Raw genomic sequence first — 21,167 nt, forward strand, 5'->3', positions numbered from 1 at the left:
ATGGGACAAGAGCGGACAGCTTCCTTGGCAGCAGCATCCGCACGCTCATTTAATGACACACCAATATGGCTGGGAACCCAACAAAACTCAACAGATTTAAATTTACTGTGAACAAGAAACAGCCAATGCTGGATCTCGACAACTACTGGATGAACCGGATTAAAGGACCCGAGAGCCATGAGGGCACTACGAGAGTCAACAACAACTACAAAGGAAGACTGACAACGAGAAAGCAGGAGACGAAGAGCATAGAGAATAGCATAAAGTTCTGCTGTAAAGATGCTAGTCTCCGGAGGTAAGCGACACATATAAGTGCGATCAGGAAAAACAACAGAGTAGCCAACACCGTCCGCAGACTTAGACCCATCGGTGAAGACAGAAACGGAGCAGGAGTGAGAAGAAAAGTGCTCAAGGAAAAGGCGTTTTAGAACCGTAAGAGGGGTAAAAGCTTTAGTGATACGGGTCAAGGAAGTACAAAACCGCGGAAGAGGGACTCTCTATGGGGGCAAAGAAGGAACAGCACGAGGAGAAACAGACAAAGCAGTCTCCGTGGTGTAGTGGTAAGACACTCGCCTGGCGTTCCGCGAGCGCTATGTCATGGGTTCGTATCCTGGCCGGGGAGGATTTACTGGGCGCAATTCCTTAACAGTAGCCTCTGTTTAACGCAACAGTAAAATGTGTACTTGGATGAAAAAACGATTCTTTGCGGCAGGGGATCGTATTCCAGGGACCATAGGATTAATGTTTGTGTGTGTGTGTGTGTGTTAAGACAGTGCGCAGGAGTCTTAATTCTGAGGCCTGGGTTCGATTCCCAGACCAGGCAGAAGCAAATGGGCAAAGTTTCTTTCACCCTGATGCTCTGTTACCTAGCAGTAAATAGGTCCCTGGGGGTTAGACAGCTGCTACGGGCTGTGTTAAGGACTTGCCCGAAACGCTACGCGTACTAGTGGCTGTACAAGAATGTAACAACTCTTGTATATATCTCAAAAAAGAAAAAAAGAAAAGAAAAAAAAAAAAAGACATATGAACGGAAAGAGAATCCTGGAGGCGAGATAACCGGACAGAAAGAGGGAGGTGGTGAAGAGGAACAGGAACCGCAGGAGGGGTAAAAGTTAAAGCACGACAAAGGCGAGAGGACGTTGTAAGGACCGCGCAAGATAGCGAAGACAGTAGCGATCACGGCGGTCCTGGAGAGACAGGAAGCCAGTGTCAACATACAAGCTAAGGACGGGAGTCGAACGAAAGGCACCAGAACTGAGGCGCAACCCAGTATGGTGCAAAGCATCAAGACGGCGAAGAGTTGAAGAGTAAGCAGGGCAACCATAATCGAGCTTAGACAGGACGAGAGAGGAATGTAAAGCAAGGAGAGTGCGCCTATCTGCCCCCCAAGAAGTATGGGACAAGACCCGAAGGAGGGTAAGGGCCTTAGAGCACTCAACACGGAGGTAAGAGATATGGGGAGACCAAGACAAACGAGTGTCAAGGAATAACCCCAAAAGCTTCGCGGAATCTTTGTATTCAAGGGGATGACCATAAAGTGACAAAGAGGGACGAAGAACGACCCGTTTCCGCGTAAAAGTCATGGCACAAGTCTTAGAAGTAGAGAACTTGAAGCCATGATCGGTGGCCCAAGACGACACGGCATCAATTGCAAGTTGAAGCCGGCGCTGAAGGAGAGGCGAATCATCACCCTGACAGCAAAGGGTAAGATCATCGACATAGAGAGCGGAGAAGGCACCAGAAGGAAGAGAGGAAAGAAGACCATTGAGGGCAACCAGAAAAAGAGTAGCGCTCAGAACACTACCCTGGGGCACACCTTCGTATTGCTGAAAAGAGGGGGAGAGAGCGGTACCAAGGCGCACCCGAAAGGAACGACGAGAGAGGAAGCTGCGGAGAAAGAGAGGGAGATGACCACGAAGGCCAAAAGAATGAAGTTGAGATAGAATATGATATCACCAAGTGGTGTCGTAAGCCTTTTCCAGGTCAAAAAGGACGGCAATGGATAGATTGAAGTTAGTCACGAAGTTACTAATCCTGCTTCACACTCCCATCGAACTGGACAGCAGCTTTACAATCATGTGCATACATGACCTACAGAAAGCAAACTTTGGATACATGGCTAAGATTTCTAGTAGTACATTATTATGAATGAAGTAATTACACATCTCTTGAACACCACCTGCTTGTGTCATATATCTAGTTCTCTTACGCCTTCTTGGCACATTTTTTTGAACAAGGTCAGTGATGACCTTGGTGAACTCTCTTACAATGTGTTTCTTGTCTTGATCTCCTATTAACGTTTATACATCTACAGGGAATAGTTATTTTATAGTTAGTTACTTGTTGTTATCTCACTAATATTTTTGTATGCAGTCTAGCAGGAGACATAACAATAGTGGTCACATGTTTTGTTTTATTTTATTTTATATATATATATATATATATATATATATATATATATATATATATATATATATATATATATATATATATATATATATATATATATATATATATGTTTCATTGAATATGACCGCATATTCTGTATTTATTATTTTCTGGTTTAGGGCTTCTATCCCTCTAACTATTTTCTTAGCATCAGGGCTTAATTGAAATAGGAGTTCTCCAAAACTCATTTTCGTACTTTTAAGGTGAAGAAAAGAAGTGATTTACTATAGAGTGTATTATACTTATTTGTATAATTTGCACGACGTTTCGAACCTCCATGGTTCATTCTCAAGTGAACAGATCTTACAATACTAGTTGATTTTATACCCGCATTAGGTCAGGTGATAATACAATTAAGGCGAAAACATGGGGGGATACATAAGGGATAAACATAGGGGCTGCAGAAGGCTTATTGGCCCATACGAGGCATCTCCTATCTAAACACAAAGATTAATCCAGTGTAATTTGCCTGTTATGTTGGACATTGTCTTCTGTGTTGGCATCGATATGTTCTTGTCTTGTCCTTACTCTCATGGTGGGTAGAGTAAATAGTTCCGTGATTTGGGTGTTCATGGTAGGTCGCTCTATTCTTATGTGAATTGCCTCAAGAATTTGTAATCTTCTTGAATCTTGGGTTTTGTCTATTATGCAAGTATTCTTGTTCAACATTTCTCTTGTTAGAGTAATGTCATGGGCTTGTCTCATGTGATTCCTAGGGGCACCAGATTGAAGATGGCATGTCAAACGCCTCATCAGCTTGGTCGACGTCATACCTATGTACTTACATTGAAGGTTACATCCTTCGTGGGGGCAAGTGTACATGTATACAACGCTTGACTGCTGTAGAGGGTTCTCCGTCGGCTTCGGGCTGTTTTTGATAAGGAGTTCGGAAGTCTTCTTGGTTTTGTAGAATATTATCAGGTTTATGTTTTGGTTAGGAGTAGTGCTTTTTACTCCTTTACGGATTATTTCTTTCATTATTCTTTCCTCTTTTATATGTTCACTGTGCATGGTTGATTTGTAATATAATTTTATTGGGGGTGTTGTGGTTTCTGTTCTAGGTTCTGAATTATACCAGCGGTCCAAGTGTCTTCTTATAGCAGCGTTTATTTCCGCGTTGCTATATCCGTTGTTCACCAATACCTGAGTTACTCTTTCAAACTCTCTACTCACGTTGCTCCATTCAGAGCAGTGGGTAAGCGCTCGACGAATATAAGCATTGAGAACACTGGCTTTGTATCTTTGGGGGCACTCACTTCTACCGTTCAGGCATAATCCTATGTTGGTGGGCTTGGTATATACGTTGGTGCTTAAAGAGGTTCCTGTTTTTGTTATTAGTACGTCCAAGAATGGCAGACTGTTATTTTCACTATTTTCATGTGTAAATCGGAGTACTGACTCTCTCTCTAGGTGTCTTTTTAGGTCAATTAGTTCATCTGAGTCTTTTACTATTACGAATATGTCATCTACATAACGGCAGTATACAGTTGGTTTTTGTCTGCTACTGAAGACCCTATCTTCGATGGTTCCCATATAAAAATTAGCAAATAAAACTCCTAAGGGGGAGCCCATTGCTACTCCGTCTATTTGTAAATACATGTCTCCTTGTGGACTGATGAAAGGGGCTTCCTTTGTACAAGCTTCGAGAAGACTTTTCAAGTGTGGCTCAGGTATGTCTAATTTGGGGGTGCTCTCGTCTCTGTATACTCTGTCCAGTATCATTCCTATGGTTGTGTCGACTGGGACGTTGGTAAAAAGGGATTCAACGTCCAGGGAAGCGATGATTCCATCGGGCTGAGTAGATTTGATCAATTCTAGGAAATCTGCTGATGATTGTAGACTAAACTTACTTGGAGTGTATGGAGTTAGGAGTTCATTGAGTTTCTTTGCCAGGTGATAAGTTGGGGTTGGTATTTGGCTGATTGTAGGGCGTAGTGAGTTACCTGGTTTATGCGTCTTAACATTGCCGTAGGCATATCCTAAGCCATAGTCGCCTTGAAGTTTATTGAAATGCACACTACCTTTCTTTGCGTTGATTGCTGTAATTGTTTTGTTTACTTTCCGCTTAAGGTCTTCTACGGGGTTCCTCGTGATTCGTTGAAATTTGGAGTCGTCACTTAGGATGTCGCTAATTTTGTTCATGTATTCATGGGTAGGAATCAATACATATGCTGCTGTTTTGTCGGCTTTTCTTATTGTTACGTCTTTCAGATTTTTTAGTTGTTTCGCTGCTTCTTTGAGTCGTGGGGTTAAGATTGTAGATGAATATGTTCCTCGTTTTTTCCCTGCTTCTGCAAGTAGTTCAGCTTGAAGTGTGTCAGTGGTGATGACTTTTTTGTTGTCTTCTAGCTTATGGATATCGTCCAGAAGCATTTCGATTTCCAGGCGTTTTTGATGCATCTTTGGTTTAGATAAGAATTGACAATTTAGACCAAGATTTAAGAGGTCTCGTTGGTCCTGGGTAAGATCATAAGAAGTCACACCAGGGGTCACAGACAGGACAGATAGACACCACCACCATCACACCAGGGGTCACAGACAGGACAGATAGACACCACCATCACACCAGGGGTCACAGATAGGACAGACAAACACCCAAATCACACCACTGGCATTCCGAAAGGGAAACTATGAGGAGTTAAGAAAATTCCTAACAGATATTTCATGGGAAACAGAGCACAGGGGAAAGACGGCCCAGGACATGATGGACTTCATCACGCACAAGTGCAAGGAAGCAGCGAACAAGTTTGTCCCAGTCCGAAAGGAGACCAATGAAATAAAGATGAGAAACCCATGGTTTAATCAGAGATGTAGGCTAGCTAAGCAGCAAAGTAAAAGGGCATGGAGAAACTATAGGAATAACAGGACACTGGAGAGCAGAGAAAGATACCAGAATGCCAGGAATGAATATGTCAGGATGAGAAGAGAGGCAGAAAGACAAAACGAAAATGACATTGCAAGCATGGCAAAGACTCAACCCAAGTTGCTGCATAGTCACATCAGGAGAAAAACACCAGTAAAGGAACAGGTAATGAATATAAGGATAGAGGCAGAAGGATTCATTACAAATGGCAAGGAAGTGTGTGAGGAACTGAATAAGAAATTCCAGGAGGTCTTCACCATAAAGCAAGGAGAGATTCCAGAGATAAGAGAAGGAAAAGTTAACCAGGAACCACTAGAAGAGTTTGAAAATACCAGCGGGGAAGTAAAAAAAAGTGTTTACTAGAGTTGGATGTGACAAAGGCTATAGGCCCAGATGGAATCTACCCTTGGATACTAAAGGAAGGAGCAGAAGAACTGTGCCTGCCACTCTCCATTGTGTATAACAAATCACTGGAAACAGGGGAACTGCCAGAAATTTGGAAGGCAGCTAATGTAGTTCCAATATACAAGAAAGGGGATAAGCAGGAGGCACTGAACTACAGGCCAGTGTCCCTAACCTGCATACCATGCAAGCTGATGGAGAAGATTGTGCGAAGAAAGCTAGTGGAATATCTGGAGCGAAAGAACTTTGTTACACAGCATCAACATGGGTACAGGGATGGCAAGTCCTGCCTCATAGGGCTAATTGAATTCTACGACCAGGCAACAAAAATCAGACAAGAAAGAGAGGGGTGGGCAGACTACATATTTTTGGATTGTCAAAAAGCCTTTGATACAGTACCACACAAGAGGCTAGTGAGAAAGCTGGAGATGCAGGCTGGAGTGAAAGGGAAGGTACTCCGTTGGATATGGGAGTACCTAAGTAACAGAAGACAACGAATCACTGTGAGGGGTGAGGTCTCGGACTGGCGTTACGTCACAAGTGGAGTCCCGCAGGGGCCGGTCCTTGGACCAATACTGTTTCTGGTATATGTAAATGATCTCCCAGAGGGTATAGAATCGTTTCTCTCAATATTTGCCGACGATGCAAAAATTATGAGGAGGATTGAAACAGAGGATGATAGTAGGAGGCTACAGGACGACCTAGACAGACTGAATGAATGGTCTAACAAATGGCTGTTAAAGTTTAACCCGAGTAAATGCAAAGTAATGAAACTAGGCGGTGGAAACAAGAGGCCAGACACAAGATACAGAATTGGAGATGAAGTATTTAATGAAACGGAAAGAGAGAAAGACCTAGGAATTGATATCACACCAAACCTGTCTCCTGAAGCCCACATAAAAAGAATTACGTCTGCGGCATATGCAAGGCTGGCTAACATCAGAACAGCGTTCAGAAACCTGTGTAAGGAATCGTTTAGAATCTTGTACACCACATACGTAAGACCAATCCTGGAGTATGCGGCCCCAGCATGGAGCCCGCACCTTGTTAATCACAAGACGAAGCTGGAAAAAGTTCAGAGGTATGCCACTAGACTGGTCCCAGAACTAAGAGACATGAGTTACGAGGAAAACTGTGGGAAATGCACCTTACGACACTGGAAGATAGAAGAGTAAGGGGGGACATGAACACTACCTACAAAATCCTCAGGGGAATTGACAGGGTAGACAAGGATAAACTATTCAACACTGGCGGTACGCGAACAAGGGGACACAGGCGGAAACTGAGTACCCACATGAGCCACAGGGACGTTAGAAAGAACTTTTTCAGTGTCAGAGTAGTTAACGGATGGAATGCATTAGGCAGAGATGTGGTGGAGGCTGACTCCATACACAGTTTCAAATGTAGATACGATAGAGCCCAGTAGGCTCAGGAATCTGTACACCAGTTGATTGACAGTTGAGAGGCGGGACCAAAGAGCCAGAGCTCAACCCCCGCAAGCACAGTTCAACCCGTTCTCGCAAATTTAATAAGCCAATATTGACTTATTAGTTGCGTGCATAGGTGACATACTAAACATAATAGTTTCCCTTGAAAAGCTTCATAGAAAACACCGACCGTACCTAACCTACTTAGTATGTTAAAATAAGCTTCTTATTGCTTCGTAATTACAATTGTTACTTAACCTATTATAGGTATAGGTTAGGTAATAATTGTAATTACGAAGCATTTAAGATGCTTATCTTAACATACTAAGAAGGTTAGGTAAGGTCGGTGTTTTCTATGAAGCTTTTCAAGGGAAACTATTATGTTAAGTATGTCACCTATGCACATATTTAATAAGTCAATATTGAATTATTAAATTTGCGAGAACGGGTTGCACAGTTAGGTGCGTACTGGTCACAGACAGACACCACCATCACACCAGGGGTCACAGACAGGACAGACAAACACCACCATCACACCAGGGGTCACAGACAGACACCACCACCACACCAGGGGTCACAGACAGACACCACTATCACACCAGGGGTCACAGACAGACACCACTATCACACCAGGGGTCACAGACAGACACCACTATCACACCAGGGGTCACAGACAGACACCACCACCACACCAGGGGTCACAGACAAGCACCATCATCACACCAGGGGTCACAAACAGGACAGACAGACACACAGGATTCACACATCAACATAAACATGATCATGGGAAAGCCTGTACTAGCGAGTCTAAATGGATTCAAAGAACTGCCACTCATATTAAAATGATGGGACTGCACGATGTATATACAGATGAAAGAGTACAGCACTTCCTTCCACCCTGGCAGACAGTACCTTTTGACATCCTGACCCCTGCATACCCCACCAAGAAACTAATCACAAGCAACCCTCATGCTCAGCTTGCTGCTAAATTAAGCACCATAGAACACATTCACAATATACAAGCTGAAAACAACATTGCACAGACCATATACACTGACGGATCACTCAATACAGCTACAGGGAGGGCAGGAAGTGCTGTTATTGCTCATCAGCCCGATGGCAGCACAATTCAAAGAAATATCCGAATTAGTAACTGGGCGTCCACAATGCAAGCCGAGTTGGTAGCGATACTGGTAGCACTCGAAATTATTGACAACACTGAAGTAGACAGCTTAATTATTTCTGACTCCTTATCCTCACTACGAGCAATAAACAGTTTGCAATCAAGTAATAACGTGCTTGTCTTGGAAGCTAGACGTAGATATGTAAGAATACTTAGCAAGAGGGTAAATATAAAAATGTTGTGGATTCCTTCTCACATTGGCATGCAGGAACATGACAAAGTTGACGCCCTTGCTAAGGCTGCAGTAAATAAAGGCAGTATTGAATGGAATCTTGAGTTATCAAATAGGTCCCTTAAAAGTGTCATTAGACGAGAACTCCTAGATGGATTTGAAGAAAGTAGAACAGTGCAAACTGGAACTAGTAGGTCCATTGTTCATCACAATGAAATGTGTGAAGTAAAACATGTGTATGGGGCAAGTAACAAAGTCAGTAGACTAACAGATGTTGTCACAGCTCGTATAAGACTTGGCTACAAGTATCTCTGGCAGTTCGGCTTGTATAGGGATCTAGATAAAGTAAAGTGTAAAGTGTGTGGACATAGGCAGGGACACACACTCGAACACTATATCTTGGATTGTTGTAAAATTGAGCCTTTTAGAGATAAGTCTAAGCTCACTCTGTATGATATGGCAACCTATCTTATTACCATGGATAAATTACCTGAAATCCTTGCACTGTACCCACATTTTGCTTCCAGTAGATGAACGACATATGAGATTCAGAAACAAGTAGTGTATTGTGAGGACTAATAATAAACAGAAGCTCCCCTATGACTCTGTAATATCCCCATTGGCCAAACTATTATGTATTAACGACAAGACCTACCATTAATGTATGATGACTTACTGTAAATATGTAGCTCTTGTAATAGCACTTTCTCTGTAACTAGCTGACATTGTATCTATAAGGTGTGAAGGATTGAAGAAATTGTTTATGTAATAATCTAAGATGAGGTCTGATAAAGACCTTTTGTGCCCTCTGTAATGCTTTTGCGCTGCCGCTCACAGGATGAGTATGGGGTGCACAATAAACTAGCCGCCTTCGGCGGCAACAATCAAATCATTCAAGGCATATATGTAGGACTAACCCCATAACGTAAGACAGACAGGAGGTCATAAAGTGTCACTCTGCTTATCGTAACCAGCCCGTCCTCCTAAGACCTGGGTAAGAGCTGCGCAACGTCCCCAGAGCCCCGCCGGTGATCGGGTAGCAGCAAGCTAGGATAGTCATGTTATTTGCCTGTTGTTCCTAATGTGCAATTATTGTGTGGTCAGGAACCAGCCGTGTGGTGGTAAGAAGCATGGAGGAGAACTTCGATGACCTGCTGACCAAACTAGGCACGGGAAAATGGAATATTATCCACATTGTGGCCCTCTCTTATGGTAAATATTTTTGTCCAAAGATAAAGCTTTTAATAAGAGTGACTAGTTACGACTGAGTAAGTTTGGGTATGTGAATCGTGAATTACAAACCATTTTTTGCACTAAGTTTTTTCTTTATGGTATAAACCACATTTTGTTTACTGAGGTTACAAAAACAAAGGCAAGCAAGGCAAGCAAAGGCAAGGCAAGGCAAAAACAAAGGCAACGTGCCTTAGCAAGATGCTAAGGCACGTGGTATTAGTTAGCACCGACACAGGTTTCTCCTCCCCTAGTAAAATAAATTAGTTTATTCTTTAACAAATCAGTGAAGTTATTATGTGGCTCGTTTACCTGAATTTACATGAGGGGCCACTAATATTAGTTGTCTCGACGAGGACAGGAAGCCGGTGGCTTGTCAAAGGTCCGTCTTCCATCTTTTCCAGCTGTATTTTAAAACCCAACAGAGTTTTGACATTTACAACTTCAGGTATGGTGGAGGTAAAAGCCATGCATAAGCAGTCTCCGTGGTGCAGTGGTAAGACACTCGCCTGGCGTTCCGCGAGCGCTATGTCATGGGTTCGTATCCTGGCCGGGGAGGATTTACTGGGCGCAAATCCTTAACTGTAGCCTCTGTTTAACGCAACAGTAAAATGTGTACTTGGATGAAAAAACGATTCTTCGCGGCAGGGGATCGTATTCCAGGGACCATAGGATTAAGGACTTGCCCGAAACGCTACGCGTACTAGTGGCTGTACAAGAATGTAACAACTCTTGTATATATCTCAAAAAAAAAATATATATATATATACCGTTATATGTACAGGAACACATCCTAGTATGTACTTAAATACTTCAACAACTCTTAGTTTCCGTTACAGTCAACTGACACAAGAGCCGTCAAATACAGCAGGTACATCAGGCCGACGGACTTAGACACATAACTAAACCATCACATACACTGTTTTTGTCTCGCTAGTGTACTCGCTGCCCGTCTACCACGTTCTTGGCTGCGCTTTCCTGGCCCCGCGAGTGCCGTACAGGTGTCGCCTGCCAAGCCACTTGACAGCAGTCAACATCAGCACTCTCCCAGACTCCGGCATCACTCTCCACGCCAACACCACCACGCAGTGAGTATTCAACCCGTCCTTCAACGTCAAGAAGCTGTCATAATAAAGTGTAATTATCCTAACCTACCCAGAGGACCTAAAACAGAAAATGGTACCTTGAGGTGCTCCCGGAGCTTAGCGTCCCCGCGGCCCGGTCGTCGATCAGGCCTGCTGGTTGCTGGACTGATCAACCAGGCTGTTGGACGCGGCTGCTCGCAGCCTGACGTATGAGTCACAGCCTGGTTGATAAAGTATGTCAACGTCGCGAGCCGCTATCATTTTCTAGTGCGGCAATTTTTGAACTTAGAGAATACGTCAAAATGCGATGTTCTCTCAGGAGCACAGGTCACAGTATCGGCATTAGGTTCAATGTCGGCTCATTAGAGTTTTACACATATAGGTTTATATAATGGCTGAAATGTGTATTTCTTGCTGGCGTTATTAAAAATCGGCTAAAATATTTAAAATATATGTTTTGATAGCAACAGGAAAATCTAAATATGGAGAAAGATTGAGTCTTGCTTCTGGTAATATTTATTTATTTATTTATTTATTTATTTATTTATTTATTTATAAATAATCTAGTAATCTAATGACCAAGAGTTTGAAGCTAAACTCAACAGCTAAAAATATCCAGGTAAACAGAAGAGGGATAACACCTAAGTCTGGATGTGTGACCACCGATAAAAAGCGAATGTTGACTGTGGGAACCGACCTGTGAGATTTAATATTTATTTTATTTATATGAATTTATATAGAATTTATATTTACGTTAATTTATATTTTCGACAGCATAGCAAAAAAAAAAAAAAATGTATGATGTTTAGCGAACTGTATTTCTGCAATATTCTCACAAATCGATCCTTACACATTATGGGGGGGTTCTTATCTTGAGTTATCTTGAGATGATTTCGAGGCTTTTTAGTGTCCCCGCGGCCCGGTCCTCGACCAGGCCTCCACCCCCAGGAAGCAGCCCGTGACAGCTGACTAACACCCAGGTACCTATTTTACTGCTAGGTAACAGGGGCATAGGGTGAAAGAAACTCTGCCCATTGTTTCTCGCCGGCGCCTGGGATCGAACCTAGGACCACAGGATCACAAGTCCAGCGTGCTGTCCGCTCGGCCGACCGGCTCCCCTTCTAGGCTAGCATCCTTCCATCCCTGTACTGACGTACCAAGATTAATTCTTCCTTCCTCTTCTATGTTCCTGTCAAAGGCACTAGCTGTAAGCTGGAATCCTAATATATGACAGTTATATCAGATGAAACACTGTTATATTATTAGATAAGGACCAAGGTTTAATTACCTGGGTTGAGTAGTTCGTTCGTGTTTTAACCGGAAATAATCCTATCTACATAACATTACTGGCCAGTAATGTCTTAGATAAGATTTTGGAAAGACACTTCCCTTGTGATTGTTGACAGCGTGTTGATGATGGTAGAAGCACTCATTTGATCTCCATAACACTGCATGCCTCCAAGAGAGAATTATAGGAGCTGAATTTGCTCCAACGACTCGGTCTTTTAACAATGGCTGACCTCCCTCACCACTGACGCCAGTAGTGTGGTATAGTAGTAGTGTGGTTGAGGACTAGACCCGCGCGCACCATCTGCCCAGGTGTCACTCGTGGAGTGGCACCTGGACAGATGGCGCGCGCGGGTCTAGTCCTCAACCACACTACTACACACTACTGACGCCTGGCTCTCCTTGTCTAGATGACAATATCTTGAGGTTATCTTAAGATGATTTCGGGGCTTTAGTGTCCCCACGTCCCGGTCCTCGACCAGGCCTCCACCCCCAGGAAGCAGTCCGTGACAGCTAACTAACACCCAGGTACCTATTTACTGCTAGGTAACAGGGGCATTCAGGGTGAAAGAAACTTTGCCCATTTGTTACTGCCTCGTGCGGGAATCGAACCCGCGCCACAGAATTACGAGCCCTGTGCGCTATCCACCAGGCTACGAGGCCCCAGGGTAGGTTGATATGGAGGAGAAGCTGTTACCCAAGCAGCAGGTCTAATAAGGCGGTACAAAATGTTAAAGTTGTTACTCCAGCTTTGTGGTCACCTACCCCCAGGAACGCTTGCACGTACGTGTTGGAGAGCAGGACCTCGGACGAGCACCTGGAGGAGGAGGAGGTGTGCACTGAATGGGACTTCGACAACTCCACTTTCTCCTCCACCATAACCTCCGAGGTCTGTCACAGCGGCAAAAAGTTCATGTTCTTTTCCTGAAGATGTTTGATAGTTAATGGAAGATGTTCACAGTTCTTCGTAATTGTTGTTAGACATTAGTATTCAGCGTTAGCTGTTGCTTTTTATTTAAAAACATTTTGTTTATTAGCCTTTTGGAATGCGTAATTATCTCTCTTTTGTCACCAGGACTAAGTATTGGCTTTTTTGAGTTGGCCTAAGTTAAATATTTTAAGGAATATTAGCGTTTATAAAGTACCCCCACGCCCCCCCCCAGGAGATTTTCATGAAGTCAAGGTGTGAAATATGAAGTGCTTTCCCCACTAGAGTTTTTGTGCTCTGAAGTTAAATATTTTCTGAGAGACACAGAGATGTTTCAGTGATTGTTAATAATAAATTTTCTGAATGAAAGGGTGAGAGAGAGAGGAAATGTGGAGAGGGGAAGGAGGGGAAGGGCATGCTGAGCCACCAGCACCCACAATAGAGGAGGATTTCACGTCCCTGTCACAGAAATTGATAACCAAAGTATATCCAATGTACATAGCACTATATCGTAGTTGTCACTTAATTCACTTTAGATCATTGGAACCTCAGACCACAAAAGCACAGCGATAACTCTACCGACTGTTACTTTTTAAATCGGGCTTTTTAATCTTTAATAATACTTTTACTTTAATACTTTAATACTTTTTTAATCATATTAGACCGAGAAGTGCGTTCTGGCTACTAGGTACGACATATATATATATATATATATTTATATATATATATATATATATATATATATATATATATATATATATATATATATATATATATATGTATATATATAACTAAAAACTCACACCCCAGAAGTGACTCGAACCCATACTCCCAAAAGCAACGCAACTGGTATGTACAAGACGCCTTAATCCACTTGACCATCACGACCGGACATAATGAGGTGATAGCCGAGGCTATATGAACCACCCCACCGCCGGCACTCGGATAGTTATCTTGGGCATAGCATTTTACCAAATCACCTCATTCTTTGGGGCACACGTGAGGAACACAAATGCGAACAAGCCTGAATGGTCCCCAGGACATATGCAACTGAAAACTCACACCCCAGAAGTGACTCGAACCCATACTCCCAGAAGCAACGCAACTGGTATGTACAAGACGCCTTAATCCACTTGACCATCACGACCGGACATAATGAGGTGATAGCCGAGGCTATATGAACCACCCCACCGCCGGCACTCGGATAGTTATCTTGGGCATAGCATTTTACCAAATCACCTCATTCTTTGGGGCACACGTGAGGAACACAAATGCGAACAAGCCTGAATGGTCCCCAGGACATATGCAACTGAAAACTCACACCCCAGAAGTGACTCGAACCCATACTCCCAGAAGCAACGCAACTGGTATGTACAAGACGCCTTAATCCACTTGACCATCACGACCGGACATAATGAGGTGATAGCCGAGGCTATATGAACCACCCCACCGCCGGCACTCGGATAGTTATCTTGGGCATAGCATTTTACCAAATCACCTCATTCTTTGGGGCACACGTGAGGAACACAAATGCGAACAAGCCTGAATGGTCCCCAGGACATATGCAACTGAAAACTCACACCCCAGAAGTGACTCGAACCCATACTCCCAGAAGCAACGCAACTGGTATGTACAAGACGCCTTAATCCACTTGACCATCACGACCGGACATAATGAGGTGATAGCCGAGGCTATATGAACCACCCCACCGCCGGCACTCGGATAGTTATCTTGGGCATAGCATTTTACCAAATCACCTCATTCTTTGGGGCACACGTGAGGAACACAAATGCGAACAAGCCTGAATGGTCCCCAGGACATATGCAACTGAAAACTCACACCCCAGAAGTGACTCGAACCCATACTCCCAGAAGCAACGCAACTGGTATGTACAAGACGCCTTAATCCACTTGACCATCACGACCGGACATAATGAGGTGATAGCCGAGGCTATATGAACCACCCCACCGCCGGCACTCGGATAGTTATCTTGGGCATAGCATTTTACCAAATCACCTCATTCTTTGGGGCACACGTGAGGAACACAAATGCGAACAAGCCTGAATGGTCCCCAGGACATATGCAACTGAAAACTCACACCCCAGAAGTGACTCGAACCCATACTCCCAGAAGCAACGCAACTGGTATGTACAAGACGCCTTAATCCACTTGACCATCACGACCGGACATAATGAGGTGATAGCCGAGGCTATATGAACCACCCCACCGCCGGCACTCGGATAGTTATCTTGGGCATAGCATTTTACCAAATCACCTCATTCTTTGGGGCACACGTGAGGAACACAAATGCGAACAAGCCTGAATGGTCCCCAGGACATATGCAACTGAAAACTCACACCCCAGAAGTGACTCGAACCCATACTCCCAGAAGCAACGCAACTGGTATGTACAAGACGCCTTAATCCACTTGACCATCACGACCGGACATAATGAGGTGATAGCCGAGGCTATATGAACCACCCCACCGCCGGCACTCGGATAGTTATCTTGGGCATAGCATTTTACCAAATCACCTCATTCTTTGGGGCACACGTGAGGAACACAAATGCGAACAAGCCTGAATGGTCCCCAGGACATATGCAACTGAAAACTCACACCCCAGAAGTGACTCGAACCCATACTCCCAGAAGCAACGCAACTGGTATGTACAAGACGCCTTAATCCACTTGACCATCACGACCGGACATAATGAGGTGATAGCCGAGGCTATATGAACCACCCCACCGCCGGCACTCGGATAGTTATCTTGGGCATAGCATTTTACCAAATCACCTCATTCTTTGGGGCACACGTGAGGAACACAAATGCGAACAAGCCTGAATGGTCCCCAGGACATATGCAACTGAAAACTCACACCCCAGAAGTGACTCGAACCCATACTCCCAGAAGCAACGCAACTGGTATGTACAAGACGCCTTAATCCACTTGACCATCACGACCGGACATAATGAGGTGATAGCCGAGGCTATATGAACCACCCCACCGCCGGCACTCGGATAGTTATCTTGGGCATAGCATTTTACCAAATCACCTCATTCTTTGGGGCACACGTGAGGAACACAAATGCGAACAAGCCTGAATGGTCCCCAGGACATATGCAACTGAAAACTCACACCCCAGAAGTGACTCGAACCCATACTCCCAGAAGCAACGCAACTGGTATGTACAAGACGCCTTAATCCACTTGACCATCACGACCGGACATAATGAGGTGATAGCCGAGGCTATATGAACCACCCCACCGCCGGCACTCGGATAGTTATCTTGGGCATAGCATTTTACCAAATCACCTCATTCTTTGGGGCACACGTGAGGAACACAAATGCGAACAAGCCTGAATGGTCCCCAGGACATATGCAACTGAAAACTCACACCCCAGAAGTGACTCGAACCCATACTCCCAAAAGCAACGCAACTGGTATGTACAAGACGCCTTAATCCACTTGACCATCACGACCGGACATAATGAGGTGATAGCCGAGGCTATATGAACCACCCCACCGCCGGCACTCGGATAGTTATCTTGGGCATAGCATTTTACCAAATCACCTCATTCTTTGGGGCACACGTGAGGAACACAAATGCGAACAAGCCTGAATGGTCCCCAGGACATATGCAACTGAAAACTCACACCCCAGAAGTGACTCGAACCCATACTCCCAGAAGCAACGCAACTGGTATGTACAAGACGCCTTAATCCACTTGACCATCACGACCGGACATAATGAGGTGATAGCCGAGGCTTTATGAACCACCCCACCGCCGGCACTCGGATAGTTATCTTGGGCATAGCATTTTACCAAATCACCTCATTCTTTGGGGCACACGTGAGGAACACAAATGCGAACAAGCCTGAATGGTCCCCAGGACATATGCAACTGAAAACTCACACCCCAGAAGTGACTCGAACCCATACTCCCAGAAGCAACGCAACTGGTATGTACAAGACGCCTTAATCCACTTGACCATCACGACCGGACATAATGAGGTGATAGCCGAGGCTATATGAACCACCCCACCGCCGGCACTCGGATAGTTATCTTGGGCATAGCATTTTACCAAATCACCTCATTCTTTGGGGCACACGTGAGGAACACAAATGCGAACAAGCCTGAATGGTCCCCAGGACATATGCAACTGAAAACTCACACCCCAGAAGTGACTCGAACCCATACTCCCAAAAGCAACGCAACTGGTATGTACAAGACGCCTTAATCCACTTGACCATCACGACCGGACATAATGAGGTGATAGCCGAGGCTATATGAACCACCCCACCGCCGGCACTCGGATAGTTATCTTGGGCATAGCATTTTACCAAATCACCTCATTCTTTGGGGCACACGTGAGGAACACAAATGCGAACAAGCCTGAATGGTCCCCAGGACATATGCAACTGAAAACTCACACCCCAGAAGTGACTCGAACCCATACTCCCAGAAGCAACGCAACTGGTATGTACAAGACGCCTTAATCCACTTGACCATCACGACCGGACATAATGAGGTGATAGCCGAGGCTATATGAACCACCCCACCGCCGGCACTCGGATAGTTATCTTGGGCATAGCATTTTACCAAATCACCTCATTCTTGGGGGCACACGTGAGGAACACAAATGCGAACAAGCCTGAATGGTCCCCAGGACATATGCAACTGAAAACTCACACCCCAGAAGTGACTCGAACCCATACTCCCAGAAGCAACGCAACTGGTATGTACAAGACGCCTTAATCCACTTGACCATCACGACCGGACATAATGAGGTGATAGCCGAGGCTATATGAACCACCCCACCGCCGGCACTCGGATAGTTATCTTGGGCATAGCATTTTACCAAATCACCTCATTCTTTGGGGCACACGTGAGGAACACAAATGCGAACAAGCCTGAATGGTCCCCAGGACATATGCAACTGAAAACTCACACCCCAGAAGTGACTCGAACCCATACTCCCAGAAGCAACGCAACTGGTATGTACAAGACGCCTTAATCCACTTGACCATCACGACCGGACATAATGAGGTGATAGCCGAGGCTATTTGAACCACCCCACCGCCGGCACTCGGATAGTTATCTTGGGCATAGCATTTTACCAAATCACCTCATTCTTTGGGGCACACGTGAGGAACACAAATGCGAACAAGCCTGAATGGTCCCCAGGACATATGCAACTGAAAACTCACACCCCAGAAGTGACTCGAACCCATACTCCCAGAAGCAACGCAACTGGTATGTACAAGACGCCTTAATCCACTTGACCATCACGACCGGACATAATGAGGTGATAGCCGAGGCAATATGAACCACCCCACCGCCGGCACTCGGATAGTTATCTTGGGCATAGCATTTTACCAAATCACCTCATTCTTTGGGGCACACGTGAGGAACACAAATGCGAACAAGCCTGAATGGTCCCCAGGACATATGCAACTGAAAATTGCCTCGGCTATCACCTCATTATGTCCGGTCGTGATGGTCAAGTGGATTAAGGCGTCTTGTACATACCAGTTGCGTTGCTTCTGGGAGTATGGGTTCGAGTCACTTCTGGGGTGTGAGTTTTCAGTTGCATATGTCCTGGGGACCATTCAGGCTTGTTCGCATTTGTGTTCCTCACGTGTGCCCCAAAGAATGAGGTGATTTGGTAAAATGCTATGCCCAAGATAACTATCCGAGTGCCGGCGGTGGGGTGGTTCATATAGCCTCGGCTATCACCTCATTATGTCCGGTCGTGATGGTCAAGTGGATTAAGGCGTCTTGTACATACCAGTTGCGTTGCTTCTGGGAGTATGGGTTCGAGTCACTTCTGGGGTGTGAGTTTTCAGTTGCATATGTCCTGGGGACCATTCAGGCTTGTTCGCATTTGTGTTCCTCACGTGTGCCCCAAAGAATGAGGTGATTTGGTAAAATGCTATGCCCAAGATAACTATCCGAGTGCCGGCGGTGGGGTGGTTCATATAGCCTCGGCTATCACCTCATTATGTCCGGTCGTGATGGTCAAGTGGATTAAGGCGTCTTGTACATACCAGTTGCGTTGCTTCTGGGAGTATGGGTTCGAGTCACTTCTGGGGTGTGAGTTTTCAGTTGCATATGTCCTGGGGACCATTCAGGCTTGTTCGCATTTGTGTTCCTCACGTGTGCCCCAAAGAATGAGGTGATTTGGTAAAATGCTATGCCCTAGATAACTATCCGAGTGCCGGCGGTGGGGTGGTTCATATAGCCTCGGCTATCACCTCATTATGTCCGGTCGTGATGGTCAAGTGGATTAAGGCGTCTTGTACATACCAGTTGCGTTGCTTCTGGGAGTATGGGTTCGAGTCACTTCTGGGGTGTGAGTTTTCAGTTGCATATGTCCTGGGGACCATTCAGGCTTGTTCGCATTTGTGTTCCTCACGTGTGCCCCAAAGAATGAGGTGATTTGGTAAAATGCTATGCCCAAGATAACTATCCGAGTGCCGGCGGTGGGGTGGTTCATATAGCCTCGGCTATCACCTCATTATGTCCGGTCGTGATGGTCAAGTGGATTAAGGCGTCTTCATCATACCAGTTGCGTTGCTTCTGGGAGTATGGGTTCGAGTCACTTCTGGGGTGTGAGTTTTCAGTTGCATATGTCCTGGGGACCATTCAGGCTTGTTCGCATTTGTGTTCCTCACGTGTGCCCCAAAGAATGAGGTGATTTGGTAAAATGCTATGCCCAAGATAACTATCCGAGTGCCGGCGGTGGGGTGGTTCATATAGCCTCGGCTATCACCTCATTATGTCCGGTCGTGATGGTCAAGTGGATTAAGGCGTCTTGTACATACCAGTTGCGTTGCTTCTGGGAGTATGGGTTCGAGTCACTTCTGGGGTGTGAGTTTTCAGTTGCATATGTCCTGGGGACCATTCAGGCTTGTTCGCATTTGTGTTCCTCACGTGTGCCCCAAAGAATGAGGTGATTTGGTAAAATGCTATGCCCAAGATAACTATCTGAGTGCCGGCGGTGGGGTGGTTCATATAGCCTCGGCTATCACCTCATTATGTCCGGTCGTGATGGTCAAGTGGATTAAGGCGTCTTGTACATACCAGTTGCGTTGCTTCTGGGAGTATGGGTTCGAGTCACTTCTGGGGTGTGAGTTTTCAGTTGCATATGTCCTGGGGACCATTCAGGCTTGTTCGCGCATGTATATATATGTATATATATATATATATATATATATATATATATATATATATATATATATATATATATATATATATATATATATATATATATATATATATATATATATATGACAATGTCAGACCACGGAGGAAAAATGAAACAGGAATTTCCTTAAGTACTTTCGTATATTAATACATCTTCACTCCTTCTGAAGATGTATTAATATACGAAAGTACTTAAGGAAATTCCTGTTTCATTTTTCCTCCGTGGTCTGACATTGTCACATTTTTAATCACGTGTTTATTTTCGTGATATACACACACACACACACACACACATATATATATATATATATATATATATATATATATATATATATATATATATATATATATATATATATATATATATATATATATATATATATATATATATTCCTTAAGTGAACCATTTATGCAATGCATAATTTGGGATCCTTAATATATACATCTTGACTTCCTTCATGTAAGTGGTATACTAACCAGTGGGTGTGTGGGTGTGTGTCGCCCACAGTTCGGGCTGGTGTGCGACCAGGAGCACTTGCGGGCTGCCTACCACTCCATCTATTTGTTAGGCAATATGTTCGGAGCTCCTGTCAGCGGCTTCCTCTCTGACAGGTATTTCCTCTCTTAATATTACTAGTTATTATCCTGATCATATCAGTGCACAGACACTTAGACTTTTTTGCTGGTCGGTGTTCGATCTCTGATGGTGCAAGGTAAGGTCTTTATCAGGAGAAAGCACTAAGCCTTACGGCTGTTATAGCCTTGGAAGGATATGATGACAAAGGATTAAGTATCAGACGGAAGAAAGTAGTGATCTCATTTTAGTTTGTATTTGAGATGATTTCAAACTAACGTACCGTGATGCATGGGTTGGACATGTATATGAGTGGGATTGGGTGGTTATAAATAGGAGCTGCCTCGTATGGGCCAACAGGCC

The 21,167-nt window shown here is 44.5% G+C and overlaps 1 protein-coding gene across 1 annotated transcript in view; it reads left to right on the forward strand.

The window, feature by feature from the left end:
- The first annotated feature begins 5,152 nt into the window (after positions 1-5,152).
- LOC138355980 (organic cation transporter protein-like) overlaps positions 5,153-21,167 on the forward strand; it is a 45,113-nt gene continuing 29,098 nt past the window's right edge. The window contains exons 1-5 of the mRNA XM_069311523.1: positions 5,153-5,279; positions 9,600-9,707; positions 10,663-10,813; positions 12,869-12,986; positions 20,739-20,842. Of these exons, the coding sequence (XP_069167624.1) occupies positions 5,153-5,279; positions 9,600-9,707; positions 10,663-10,813; positions 12,869-12,986; positions 20,739-20,842 (608 nt within the window). The remainder of the gene's footprint in view (positions 5,280-9,599; positions 9,708-10,662; positions 10,814-12,868; positions 12,987-20,738; positions 20,843-21,167) is intronic.

The sequence above is a fragment of the Procambarus clarkii genome, chromosome 70 (assembly GCF_040958095.1).
Source record: "Procambarus clarkii isolate CNS0578487 chromosome 70, FALCON_Pclarkii_2.0, whole genome shotgun sequence".
Taxonomy (NCBI): Eukaryota; Metazoa; Arthropoda; class Malacostraca; order Decapoda; family Cambaridae; genus Procambarus; species Procambarus clarkii.